Source organism: Chiroxiphia lanceolata, chromosome 21 (assembly GCF_009829145.1).
Source record: "Chiroxiphia lanceolata isolate bChiLan1 chromosome 21, bChiLan1.pri, whole genome shotgun sequence".
Classification (NCBI taxonomy): domain Eukaryota; kingdom Metazoa; phylum Chordata; class Aves; order Passeriformes; family Pipridae; genus Chiroxiphia; species Chiroxiphia lanceolata.
The window spans coordinates 5,637,427-5,651,391 of NC_045657.1; the positions used below are offsets into that span (position 1 = coordinate 5,637,427).

Genomic DNA, 13,965 nt, shown 5'->3' on the forward strand with positions numbered 1-13,965 from the left:
AGTGGGGGCGCGCGGAGGCGAGCAGAAGGATTCTCCTCACCAGCGCAGGGAGAAGGCAGCTTAGAGAGGGGCCGCGACACCGTCCGCGGCGCTCCCCCCTGTGGCAGCATCACCCTGCCCTTCTCCAAGATGGCGGCGCGGGCTTCGCCCCGCTCCAAGATGGCGTTGGGGTGGCCCCGCCCCGCGGCGGCGGAGCGGGGCGGCGGTGCCGGGGCAGCCGCGGTGTCCTTGCGGCGGGCCGGGGGCCTGGGGCGCGGGGCCATGCTCGCCTTGGTGGCCAGGGCTGCGGTAAGGGCGGCACGGGAGAGGCGGCTTGGGTTGCAGCCGGGGCGGGAGGTGGCAGCCGGGTCCGTGCGGGGCCTTTCCCAGGGCAGGCGGTGGCCCCGGGCAGTGCCGCTGTTGGGGCTGGCCCCGCGCCCCAGCCCGGGGCACAGGCGCGGGTGAGTCCCCGATCAGGGCCGTAGGGCGGGTGTCCCGCGGTGTGAGCAGGGTGGGAGGGTCGGTCCCAGCTCCCGCAGCCCCCCCAGTGCGGGGCAGGGGCGCTGCCCGGGTCAGTCCCCCCGGGCCGGTCGGTTCCTCCCCGTGCCCGGCGGCAGCGTGAGCGGTTGGGCTGTCCGGGATGGAAATCACGGGATCACGGGGTAGTCAGAGTTGGAAGGGACCTCTGGAGATCCCCAGACAGGGTCACCTGGAGCGAGTGACACCGGAACGGGTCCAGGTGGGTTTGGAATGTCACTGGAGAGGGAGACTCCACGCCCTCCCTGGGCACCTGTTCCAGTGCTCTCCGGAAAGAAGTTCTTCCTCACCTTGGTGTGAAACTCCTTGTGTTTTAGTTTATGGCCATTGTTCCTCGTCCTGTTGCTGGGCACCATGGAAAAAAGTCTGGCACCATTCCTTTGCATGAGGATGATCAGTGAGATCCCCTCTCAGCCTTCCCTTCTCCCGACTAAACAGGCCCAGCTCCCCCAGCCTCTCCTCATAAAAGAGATGCTCAAGTCCCTTAATCGTATTTGCGGCCCCTGTTGGACCCCATCCAGTAGCTCCTTGTCTTTTCTGTACTGAGGTGTCCCGTTGGGGCTGGACAGCACAAAGGGGCCGGGCTTGGGAACTGCTCATTGCAAACCCTGTCAGGTCCCGGGAGGAGGAGGCAGAGCAGCAGGAGAGCAGCTACAGGATGGATCCACTCCCGGAGTTACTGAGGGCCCAGGCAGGGCTGGTTGTCTCTGGGCTTGAGGGAGTCTCCAGCTTCTTATTTAAAAATAAAAGACAAAGACAAACCTCTGACATCTGACACTCAAATGCTGTGGCCGTGCTGAGAATCAGACACTGCTGTGAAATTCCTCCTGCCCCCCAGCCCCTGGCTGCAGGTGGATTTCCTTTCCCACCAGCTTTGCAGGCTCTGGCAAAGGTCATCTGTCATGCTTGGATATGGCTGGGGAGCGATGCCAGCCCACAGCCTGGCCGTGTCTGCACACCCTGCTCCGCTGGTGTTCCTTTTCCTGGTGCTCGTGGGGGGAGGTGGGCTGTTCTGTTTGCTGCCAGCTGCCTCCTCGGCTCAGCTCTGATCGCTGTTCCTCCTCCCACCAAACACTTTGGAGTTTAACTCCAGACTGAACAAGCAGGGGACATAAAAGAGGGAAGATGCAAATGCATTCCACGTTTTAACATGCAGTGGCTTCAGTTAGTTTGATTTGGGATTTTCATTGTTACCCCAGGGGAAAATCTGAAAGTGTTTGTTTGCAATCATCATTCTTGAGCTGAGCTCTGCAGACTGTGCTTGTCAGCCCCTCAGTTCATTAGACAGACAGGAAGGAGGGGCTGATAGTCCTTGTGGCTGCATGAGTCTCTCATTGCTCTGCTGTGGAGATACGTTTTGGGGTATTTTTTTTTAAAGGTTGACAAGCCAGAACTCCCCGGAGTCTCAGCTTGCAATAATGCCCACACATGCATAGGGAGTGAGGGCAGTTAAGATACTTCGTTTAGCCCCAAACTGAATTTGCCCCCATCTCCAACTACCTACACTACCACCAGTGAGGTTGGGTCACTGTCCTCACCTGACACCCTCTGGCCACCTTTGCCTGACTAAAGGGACTGAATTGCCCACTCCCCGCAGCTTTTCCCTTCCAGTGCCAGCTCACGGTGCCACCTGCTTCCAGGACATAAACCAGGGTCTCTCCTCGTGTCCAGGCACCTCTCACAACAGCTGCAGTAGTTTCACCATCCATGCAGAGGCTGAGGGAACAACATTCCCGGTGCTGTCACTTCTGCCATGGCTGGAGCCGAGAGCTGTTGATCAGAGAGACTCTGCCCACAGTTATTGATCAGCACTGCCAGACAGTGTCTGCCAGAGCTGCCCAGAGGGGCACCTCTGGGGCAGTTGTCGCAACCTTGGTTTGATTATTCCCGTCCCTTCCCAGGGCTGTGCCAGCCCCTGAGCTCTCTGATCGGAGCAGTCATGTGGCACTTGGCTAATAAGGTGACGCCCTGCACGGGCAGCACATTGTCAGGTGGAAGAGGAGACCCAGACAGGCCGAGGGAGAGGTTTACGGTCTTTTCTGTCCTCCCAGCCATGGATAGGAAGCAGGAGCAAGCAGAGAAGGTACAGTATGCCCACACTTCCGTGATTAACACCCTTCGTTCCTTCCCAGCCCTGCTCTTCTTTCCTGCCTCAGTAATTCCTCCTTCTCTTGTTTTTCTCCTTCCTTCTCCAAACCTTGGTCTCACAGCTCTTGCCAGGTCCCACAAAGAGCACAGGGCATTTTCCCTGGGGACTTTGTCACCTTGCAGATTTAGATCTTTCTTTCTTCTTCTCTGTGCTTAACTGCTGGGAGGAGGTGTGGGGACAGCTATTTTCATGGTTTTGAAAATGAAAGGGATTGTTCTCTCTGACTTTGCATCCTCAGTACACTGACAATGCAAAGTCCAGAGTCCTGCAGGAGTGTCTGATTCAGTAGATCCAATGGAGAGAGAGATGCAGAGGGAACTGGAAACCTTTAGAGTACAATTTAAACATCTTCAAGCTGAAGGATGTTCATCCTGTTCACCCAAGAGGATGTTGTTATTCCTTTGGGGGAAAACGGGCAGGTTCATTTCCCGGTTAGCACTTGGGTTTGCTCTGTTTCATTTCTCTGCCCAGGGAAATGGTTGGTGCTTTCTGAGGCTTCTGCTCCCACACGACCCACTTGGACCCCAGGAGTCTGTTGGCATCACCCACAATTTCCTCTACAGTCAGAGAAGAGGCATTTTAATCCTGCCCCAAACTTAGCTAAATTCTGCCTCCTCAGAGCCAAAAGGGTAGTTTGGTTTGGCATGAGGGTTCTGTTTAACTTTTTAGCCTTCTGCTGTTGTAAGAAACTCTGAAAGTTTCTGACAGTTCATAAGATGATTATTTCTTTCACAACTTTCTTCCCACTTACCGTGGGATGGAAGGGTTTGACTTTGTCAAACACATGGAGACTCTCAGCTGGAAGGTGCCCAGTGTGGGAGATTATCCCAGCAGCATTTTCTCAGAGGAGCTGAGAATCAGAGTCTTGGGAGATGGAGTTCTTCTTTTGCAGCTCTCCTGGGTGCCCTGCACCCTCTCCAGCAAACAGCCGTGCTCTGCTCCCAGGCTGGGACACCTGTATGCCTGTGGAGAGGCTGGGATGGAGATTCCCAGACCCAGGTTATTTGCTGGCTCGTGCACACCAGGGGGAAGTTTTGTCTCGACACTTGCTCTGTGCTTTGCAGGCCAGGCCCTGTGGCCTGCTGAAGCCGACAGCATCTCTAGGCAAGATCCTGGGCAGAATCCAGCTCCACCAGGAAGCACTGCCCCACCTGCCCGTGCCACCACTCCAGCAGACCCTGGACAGGTACCTGCTGACCCTGCAGCCCATCGTGAGCCAGGAGGAGCTGAACCACACGCAGGAGCTGGTGGCCGAGTTCCGCAAGCCGGGAGGCGTCGGGGAGAGGCTGCAGAAGGGCCTGGAGAGAAGAGCCAAGAAAACAGAGAACTGGGTAGGTTGGGACTGTCCCCAGCTCTGGGGAGGGAGGGTGGAGGGCTGATGGGCACCTCTCCCATGCCCTGGCTGGGTCACTGGCACCTGTGTTTTAATGGCATCACCTTTGTGACCAGTTTGTTGCTGACCTCCCTGAGCTCCTCAGCACGACTTGGGTGAGCAGAGAGGTTTATGGCAGGACAGGGAGTTGCTGGCCCTGCCTGTGGCTGCTGAAGGCTCTGTCAGCATCACGCAGCTGCCCCAAGAAACTGAAGGAAACCCTTTACTAGAGCCCTGCACTAAGAACCCCTCCTGCCTTGCTCAAATCGCTCTCTCCCCTTCCCACCTGCAAAGCAGAAACCTCAAACAGTTTGTAAAGTGTGGGGCAGGGTGCTGAGACCTGTGAGCCAGGCTCAGGTCAAACAGCAGCTCATCCCTGCATGTTGCCTTTCTCCATCCCAGCTCTCGGACTGGTGGCTGAAGACAGCTTACCTGGAATATCGCCTGCCAGTTGTGGTCCACTCCAGCCCAGGTGTGGTTTTACCCAAGCAGGATTTTCTGGATCGACAGGGTCAGCTCAGGTAAAGTCCTTTTCTCCTTTCCCTTAGGTTACAGGTGGGATAAGCTTTCTGTGCTGGACGAGGATGAGGGTGTTCAGGCTGATTGGGAAAGTAATTATCATGTGGTCCCCAAGTCTGAGCTGTCTGTGCTGTGCAAGAGGACTCCAAGGGCAAGGCTGCCAGGCTGTAAGGAAACTCCTGGTTGCACCAGGCTAAATATTTAATTATGGGAGAAAACCAAAGAGTCCAGTGGTTCAGGTATTAAACAGGACTAAACACCTACGTTTAAGTCTTTGCTCTAGCACAGATCTTCATTGCAAGATGGTCAAATCACTGGCTGGAGGCATTGTGAGGATGTATCTGAACCACTAAGATTGTGTGTGCATTTAAAGGAGCCATAGAAAGTAGCCCAGGCATGTAAGGGAGATTATCCAGGAATGCCTCTGGAGTTTTCTGGTTTATAGGGATGAGGGAGCCCTATTATGTTGTTTCACTTGTGATTTATGGTTTGGGAAACTTCACAGTGACCAGCCTCTCCAAGCCTTTCCTTGCAATCAGACCTTGCCATTCCCTCTCTTCCTTGTGGCCTCCCTTTAATTTTTAACCACTGCTATGAGTGTGTTGAATTCACCTTTCCAAACTTTAGCACTGACCTTTACACAGTTACCTTTGCCACAGTTATCAGTCAGCACTGCCCTGGAGATCAAAAGTAACAGCCAGGGGATCAGTGAGGAACAAATCCTCCCTCCCACCCCCGTGATACACCTGAGCAGAAGTGCAGAGGATAAACTTTGCGACAGTGCAAGAGCACACAAACATCTTTGAAAGCTCTGTCATGTTATTGTTTCTTAAGTTGTTCCAAATAGCACGTAAGATCTGAAGAACTGCCAGTGCCCCAACTAGTGGAGTTGAGAAGCTGCATAAGAATCTGGGCTCCCCTGTAAAACTACAGTTAAATATGTGTTTGGGTAGTTTGTGGCTGTACAAAGAAGTTGTACAAAGAAGTGCAACTTCAGACTAAAGCTTCAGAAATCAAAAGGCAGATTTAGAAAGTGGTGGTTCTCCACTCCTCAATCTGGTAACACTGCTGTCTGAAAATGAGTCAACCAACTTCTCCTCGAGGCCAAACTCTGCTCCCAAGCTGTTCAGTCTCAGAAAAGGAACATAGGCTCTCTCACTGGTGTTTCCCTCAGGTTTTACAATTAGGCTGTGAAATTTTCATTGTAAACTATTTTGCAGGACGTCTCGTTTAACAGCCCTTAAGTTCTTGGAGTTGTGTCCTTTGGTCTTTCCTAGGGCTGGGTGGGCTGAGCCATCTGAGAGGACACAGCCTGCAAATGCCAAATGCTGGCACCACCTGACCACAACCTCTTGTCCCAGTGACCCCCTACCTCCTTTCCCCCACGGATTGGTGGGAGCTCCCAGGTCAGAGAAGGCTAATCTTGTCACAGCCCTGCTGGCACTGGCAGTGTTCACGTGATCCTGGTAAACACAACACCTCAGTGTCCACATGCAGCACCTCTGCCTTTGTTCCAGAGCCCTCAGTGCCAGAGGAAGGTTCTTCAGGGTTGCATAAGCAGCAGGATGTTCAGTGGGTAGGAATTCAGTCAGCAGTGATGAGTCTTGGATGCAGGGAGAAACTTCTGTGATTTGGCTTGACACTCCAAGGTGGCCCCTGGTCAGGAAAGGGCAGAAATCCCCTTCTCTTGGTGCTGTTTTAATGCTGAGATTCAGAACTTGGATGTGATAAAATCCTCACAGATCAGTAACAAATGCTGCTGTTAGAGGGTCATCTGGACTGAATCCTGCTTTCTTGTAAGTTGTCCAGCATTCCTTGGTTATACAGTAAGATACATAAAAAAGTGCCACGTGGGAGGACTACCCAGGTATCTCAAATCACAGCCCAGAGTGGTTGTATCAGTGAACCAGAGATGGGCACAACAGGGACTTGGCAGAAAGGCTGAGCTTTCTAAGGAGCAGAGAGCAGCTCTGCTAATCCTCCTCTGCTCATCCCTCAGCCCCAGATGGTCTGTGCTTGAATCTCAGATTGTTACATTTGATATTTTTCCAGGTTTGCTGCCAAGCTCATCGAGGGCGTCCTGGATTTCAAGTCCATGATTGACAAGTGAGTTATTGACCCTCCAGACTGCTCACACATTCCTTCCTGTCACAGAGAGGCTGAGCCTCGTCCATAAATCTCCCTTCCAAATAGAAAGGCAAGAGAAGACAGCGCATATTTGAAAAGAGATATTGTAATCCCCAGCACTGCTCACTGCCACAGTCACTACTGCTGGAAAGAAAGCAAACTTACTTTTCTTTCTTCATGTTCTTTGTTTACCTTAATGCTTTCATTGGCACACGAACGTGCTTGGAGGGAGCGAGCCCGACTGCCAGTCCTGTGGAGCTTCGTGCTTGTTTGCTCACAGGACAAGCTACAGCTCAGGCAGCAGGAATCTGTTTCTCTCAATTTGGGTTCCTGGTGTTTCTCATCTCCTGGCCAGACGGGATGAGCTCTAGAGAAATTTGTGCCTCCTTTACCCTTTTTCTTTTAGTCACCAACAAATCTCTGCTGAACATGTCATATTTATGGTCCAAAAATACGTTTACCAGCACCAACAGTCAAACAAGGTTCAGGGCTAGCTGTGAAAAGGGTAGTTGGAATATGGCTGATAAAGTGAGTGATTGACCCCAGCCTATTTCATGTCATATCAGCACATCAGACACTCGTCACTCAAAACTACAGCCATGGAGCAGGTACAGAGATTTCTCTGGTGTCACAGAGAGGGCGGTGCTTTTTTCTTCCCAAATGGAAGGCCAGCAAACAGACATTTTTTGTAGCCCCTATTAGAAAAGCTGGTAGGAATGGGGAAGCACAGCCCCTTTTTTCATCCCACCAGCACCTTTAGGTCTTGCTGGAGTGACAGCAGCAGCAGAGCTGAGCCTGTGCCCTGTGTGGGGAGCACACCCTGCTCACACTGATCTGTTTTCTCTCTCCCTCCCTCCTTACCTTGCTGTGTCTCCAGTGAGACCCTTCCAGTGGAGTACATGGGTGGGAAGCCCCTCTGCATGAACCAGTACTACCAGATCCTCTCATCCTGCCGCATTCCCGGGCCCAAGCGGGACTCCATTGTCAACTATGCCAAGGGCAACAAGCAGTCCAGGCACATCACAGTGGTTCACAACTTCCAGGTATGGCAGCTCCTGAGCTTTCAAAGTGTCCCTTTCAGCTAGCTGTGATCCAGAAAGGGAACAAGAGAAAGGGTCTGACCACAAGGTTTGCCTCACCTGGGAGTCATTCCTGCTCACTTTATCCTCTTTGGCCAGCAAGGCCAACACCTGGAATTGCCATGTGTGAGCAACAGACTGCGAGGCAAAAAAATGCTCTCTTCCTCTGTTTCTTGTCCCTGAAATTCCCATCTCTCAAAGCCTAGAGATTATGCCTGGAATTGGAAACTGCACAAGTGGAAATTGGATAACAAACCCTCCCACCACAGCTTGGTCTCAGAAACAGGAATTCCTCATGTGTTTTGGCTCTCATTACCATGGTTTCTTAAAACTAGGACTGTATTTATGCCCTGCAAGGGAAGCTGGACTTGGGTTTCTCAGTTCTGAGTATCCTTCAAAGTTCTGCTTAAAGCTGAGTTCTCAGGTCAGGTCTTACCTTCTCAAAGTAGCTGTTGCCTGTTTTTTGGGTCTGGACAATAACAAGCTTCTCTCATTCCCTCTCTCCTTGTCCACTCTTCTCACCTCCAGTTCTTTGAGCTGGATGTTTACAACAGTGATGGATCTCCCCTGACCGCCGAGCAGCTCTTCATCCAGCTGGAGAAGATATGGAACACCTCCCTCCAAACAAACAAAGAACCTATTGGGATCCTCACCACCAACCACCGAAACAGCTGGGCAAAAGCCTACAACAACCTCCTGAAAGGTCTGTAGAGCCCCTAACACACAAGTGCTAACAAACACTGCAGATCCTTGAGCTGCCAACCTCACCACTGTGCTCTGCTCAGAAATTTGGAAGCTTGTTCTGGACAGGCAACGTGAGGTTTTCACCTCCAAGGGCAATCAATGCAAGGTCTGAAGCTTGGTTTGTTAGACCTGAAATCCCAGAGTTTGTTGCCTTGCACATGTAAACAATGTGAAAAAAGGAGGGTGAATGCAGCATGTTCACACCTGTAATAGCTGTGTACACCCCCACTGGATTCCAACACCGGGTCCTCCAAACCTGCTCTTTCAACAAGGTTTTCAACTCCCCTTCCTTACTGGTGGTTCCTTTCTCTCCCAGACAAGACCAACAAGGAGTCTGTGCGTGCCATTGAGAAGAGCATCTGCACCGTGTGCCTCGATGCCCCCATGCCCCGGGTGTCCGAGGACATCTACAACAGCCGCGTGGCCGCGCAGATGCTGCACGGCGGCGGCAGCCGCTGGAACAGCGGCAACCGCTGGTTCGACAAGACCCTGCAGGTAAGTGCTGGTGCTCCAAAGGTGCTGCAGCTCCGGGTCTGCAGATGTTTTCTCCTGAGACTACAAAGGTCCAAGAAATCCCCTGTGCAGGCGAGTTTTCCTCCTGTCAAGAGGGTGGAAAAATAAGGCAGACGAGGTGTGGTGGCTGACAGCGCGAGATCCTGTGGTTCCCCTTGCAGTCACCAGCACTCTGCTGCCTCAGGGATTTGTTTCTTCTGCTGCCTCTGCCCACGCTTACTCAGTGCAGCAGGTCTTTGTGTTCCTTATAAATCAATTTTCTGCCTGCAGTGAACAATTCCTTGTCTGCTCAGAGGCAGCCCAAACGATGGGAGGTCTGTTCCTTGGATCTCCTCCAGGCTTGTCACTTTTCCTGGTTCTGCCAGGAGCTGCCCAATGGCGTTTTGTTTTGTTTTCTCAAACATAAGCTGCCATCCCACAGCATCCCTCTGATCTTTTCTCCGTTCAGTCTTGTCAAGAGCCTTCAACAGCAGCTGCTATTGGAGCTTTTCCTTCATTAGTTGCTATATCCTGGCTTGTGGATTGTAGCAATGGTGCTTTAGAAGATTATTCTTGTACTTGCTGAACTGTTCATAATGTTTTCAGCTGTTTTGTTCCTATTTGGAACTCTTCACTGATGGGATAAATTTTAGAAGTTGCAGCTAATTCCTGTTGTGCTTCTCTCCCAGTTCATCATTGCTGAAGATGGCTCCTGTGGTCTCGTGTATGAACATGCTCCCTCTGAAGGTCCTCCTATCGTTGCTCTTCTGGATCATGTCGTGGAGTTCACGTGAGTCCTGCCTCCCCTGCTCTTCCTCACTGTTGGGAACAGTTTCTAAACCACCTGCTCCCCAGGAACATGCCTCTTCACAGCTCAATCCCCAGGAATCTGTTCTGGAGGAAGGGTGGTGGGATGCTAATTAGGTATTGCAGTTCTTGTATCCATGAGGAGAACTGAGTGGCCAAGCTACTCTGGTAGTACTGCTTCCACTCTTGGGGAATTGCACTAACTTGAGCCAGGGAGAAGTGTTTGTTTCTTCTTTTGGGCAGAAGGCACAGAAGACATTTCATTCACACCCTTTATAAAACACCTATTGGCATTGTGAGGAATTTTTCAGAATGTAACCAGTGTCACAAGGTGTTAGGGAGAATCTCCTGTGCATTTCTATCCAGGCTCTGGTGTTCAAGCTGAGCCTTATTTCAAAGGTCTGATCAAACAGAACCATTTCTCTGTGCAGGAAGAAACCCGAGAAGGCCAGATCACCAACAGTTCCTCTGCCAATGCCCAAAAAGCTGCGGTTTAACATCACCCCAGAAATCAAGAATGACATAGAGAATGCAAAGCAAAACCTCAACATGTGAGTATGAAGCAGTGAAGAGGTCAGTGAGTGACTGGGGGAGTAATTCATGTCCCCCTTTGGAGCATGTCAGTGGTTTAAATGAGGCTTTCCCTGCTGCAGCCAGGGAGCATTCCCAGGGGATTCTGGGGTCAACAGCACTGAATTGAGCTGAAAAGTACCAAAGCCACCTGCCAGGAATAAAGTCAAAGGTGCTGGAAAGGGGTCATTACTGATCCATCCCATTTGCTAAGAATGAGCAAGACTTTACTGGATCCAACTGGGAATACTGGAGCATAAACACACAAGCCCATCTGAGCTGGTGAAGATTTTCAGCAGTGGCCAAAAAAAATCTTACCTCTGTGGTGCCGGCCAAAGAAATCTGTGTGTGGTGGAGCTCTCTGTCCCTGCATAGGTCAGATCCACATGGCCTGTTCCCTCTGAGCCTTGTGAAAGCAAATCCACTCCTCTATGTTACAAGAACAAGCAACAGGCAAAGAAACACTTTTTCTTTCCTTGCAGAATGGTCGAAGACCTGGATATCAAAGTCATGGTCTTTCATCACTTTGGGAAAGGCTTCCCCAAGTCAGAGAAGATAAGCCCTGATGCTTTTATCCAGCTGGCCTTGCAGCTGGCGTACTACAGGTAAGAGCACCAGTAGGGAATTCCTCAACCTCCTCAAACACATGAGCTTGATAAAGGTGGCACAGAGGAGCCTCTGCAGGGCCTTTCCCCCAGGGCAGGCTCACTGCTGTGACTGTCCCCTCCACATGCAGGATGTACGGCCACGCCTGTGCCACGTACGAGAGCGCGTCGCTGAGGATGTTCCGCCTGGGCCGCACCGACACCATCCGCTCCACCTCCGTGGACTCCCTCAAGTTTGTGCAATCCATGGACAGCCCTGACAAATCGGTGAGGAACTTGGAGTGAGAGGACTCCGCTCCTAAAAATAAAAGCTGCTTACTTGGCTAACCCTGTGTCAGCTGGTTTCAGCTGAGCGGAACTGCACCTGTTACGAAATTGAGCCAGAACGTAGCTTGAAATACGTATTTACAAATATAAAACCATTTGGGTTTCATTTGGCTTTTCTTCTACATGTGCTGAAAGCCTGGGAAACAACACATGGATGTTTCTAATCCCACCAAAAAGTCCCTTCTAAAAGTCTGTTTGGCTACTCAGACTAAGTTCTGCTACTGATGGATGAACTCCATTCAGAATGAACAAACACAGCAAAACAAAACAATGTAAAAATTAAATCTAGTAAATATAAAAGTTAGTTTTGTACAGACACCCAAGACAGAAATGCCCTCCATCCTAGAGGAACAGCCAAAATGAGGTTTTCCATTCTTGAAAAAAAAATTACATCTGTGTGTTCTTCAGGACCAGGAGAAAGCAGACCTGCTGAGGAGAGCCACAAAGGCCCACAGGGAATACACAGACATGGTGAGTGTCCTCTGTGCAGCCAGACTTGGGGTTTTACCCAGCAAATGATGGTTCTGGGGAAAGAAAAGACCTTAAGAGCTTTCACTGCTGACACAGCAATATGGCTGTTGCAAAGGTCTAACTCTGATCTGACAGTGCTCTGAGGCCACAGAGTGAATCCTTTCTCTCTAGCTAGTGGGTTAAGTGTCCCTTGTGACTGACCTAAAGGAGAGGATCACATATTACAATAGCTTCAGTTCTTACCATCATTGCTGCTCATAAATGCCAAAGTTGCACAAGGACCCCTTAAACCAGAGGGAATCCATGGGCAGGAACTGTAAGGTTGATTCCACTGCTGTGTTTAATTTCACAGTCCATACAATTAAGAATGACTATTGTTCCTAAAGGCAAGATCAAGTTTCCTTCTAACTTCCAACATGTAGAGATTTTTAGAAGTGTTCTTTTCTTTGTCCCAAAAAAATGGATAGTTTTGCTCACTGGCCTGCTGGACTGGCTTTCATCTGCCCTTCCTTCCTTCCAGGCCATACGGGGCAATGCCATAGACCGGCACCTCCTTGGCCTGAAGCTCCAGGCTATTGAGGATCTCGTGAGCATGCCAGAGCTGTTCATGGACACAGCCTATGCTGTTGCAATGCACTTCAATCTCTCAACCAGCCAGGTAGGACAAAAGTGCTTTCTCTGCTTCTTTTCATGCTTTTCTTCTCCATGTTTCTTTCATTCCTTTCTATTATAAACTAATCTTCATTTGGGGTCAGGAATTTTTAAGCCAGCTGCCAATCCCATAAAGGTGCAGATCTGACCTTACAGCTGCCACAGTCCCTCACAGCCTTGTAAAAACTAACCTAACCAAAGCCAGGATCACCAGAAGTGTTTGGTGTCTAAATGCAAGTGAGATCAATGAAGCCAGCTGCCAGGACAGCTTCATCTTATCTGCTGTGCTCTGATTCTTACTTGTGGCTTTATCCTGGGGAGAAGCACTCCTTTGGAAATGCAGAGGAAGACACATTGCTGCTAAACAGTAGGATCCAGCATGAGTGTGGTGGGAGGTGGGGCTGACCAGAGGCCCTTCTAGAGCACTTTAATGAGATGAGTTTCCTGCTGACAGAGCTGTTTGCATTTGATGGTTTCCCTTCTCTCTGACTGGTCAGAAGGTTTTAATCACATTGTCTCCACAGGTCCCAGCAAAGACAGACTGCGTGATGTGTTTTGGTCCCGTGGTTCCAGATGGCTATGGAATCTGTTACAACCCCATGGAAGAACACATCAACTTTGCAATTTCAGCCTTCAACAGCTGTGCCGACACAAACGCCGCCCGCATGGCACATTATCTCGAGAAGGCACTGCTAGACATGAGGATCTTGCTCCAGGCTGCTCCCAAATCCAAACTGTAAGAGGCAAACATGATGCAAACCCCCCTCTAGTTAAAGGGGCTATGCCTCATGCTCTGAAGTTCCCAATTCCTCAGACAATAATTGAGAGAACAGCTGCCCCTGGAACCTAGGAAGGCTTCTATCATTTGCTTTCATCAAGAGGTTACACAACAGTCACCTGCAGATACCAGACTCTGTAGTGAAAGGAAACAGTCTCAAGCCAAAGTAGAACTGACTGGTCCTCTCCCGTCAATGCAAAGTGCACCTTCCTGTCCTCAAAGAGGACTCAAATATGATCTTTACAAAACTTACTATAAAGGAATACAGAAAGCACAGTCCTTACCAGTATCTAAATCCATTTGGTGAGGAAGGTAGTTCTCCAGGAAAAGCAGGGAATGTTTATTGTGTGATGCAACTACTGTTAAGTCTTCCGAAGAGCGTCTTTCAAACTTGACTGAAGGTTTTTCTGCTGCTCCAGCAAAACTTCACCACTGAACTTTGGCAAGGGGAGAAAGAAGTTAAGCCAGAGCAGATCCAGCCTTGCTAGAGTGCACTGCACTACTAATCCCAGGCACTCCAACCAGTATCTGCTTTACAGGAACATTCCCTTCCCCTCGTTTTAGGATGCTGGGATCTCCTTTCTGTTGCACTGACCTTATTAACAACAGAACATGACTCGCTGCAAACTAAGGTGGTTTTTATTGGTGGTTTTGTTGTTGTTGCTCTGGGCTGTTTGTTAAGCTTGCTGCTGTGGTCCTGCTATTGATCTTCCAGCTCAGCCTAAAGCTTTTTCCCCCACAAAGCTTCTACAAAACTC

At 50.5% G+C, this 13,965-nt stretch overlaps 1 protein-coding gene across 4 annotated transcripts; it reads left to right on the forward strand.

Annotated features, from left to right (window-relative positions):
- The first annotated feature begins 122 nt into the window (after positions 1-122).
- Positions 123-13,838, forward strand: CRAT (carnitine O-acetyltransferase). 4 transcript variants are annotated; one of them, XM_032708035.1, is made up of 15 exons: positions 272-288; positions 2,508-2,599; positions 3,730-3,996; positions 4,440-4,558; positions 6,609-6,662; positions 7,561-7,726; positions 8,291-8,465; positions 8,823-9,001; positions 9,688-9,788; positions 10,237-10,356; positions 10,858-10,980; positions 11,112-11,247; positions 11,716-11,778; positions 12,299-12,436; positions 12,954-13,838. In XM_032708035.1, the coding sequence occupies exons 2-15, from the start codon at positions 2,570-2,572 to the stop codon at positions 13,167-13,169; spliced, it is 1,887 nt and encodes a 628-aa protein (XP_032563926.1). In that variant the 5' UTR covers positions 272-288; positions 2,508-2,569; the 3' UTR covers positions 13,170-13,838. The 4 variants fall into 4 exon arrangements, with proteins under 4 accessions (XP_032563923.1, XP_032563926.1, XP_032563925.1 ...); XM_032708032.1 differs by lacking the exon at positions 2,508-2,599 and having other exon boundaries at positions 123-288; XM_032708034.1 differs by lacking the exons at positions 272-288; positions 2,508-2,599 and adding an exon at positions 605-718.
- The last annotated feature ends 127 nt before the right edge of the window (positions 13,839-13,965 follow it).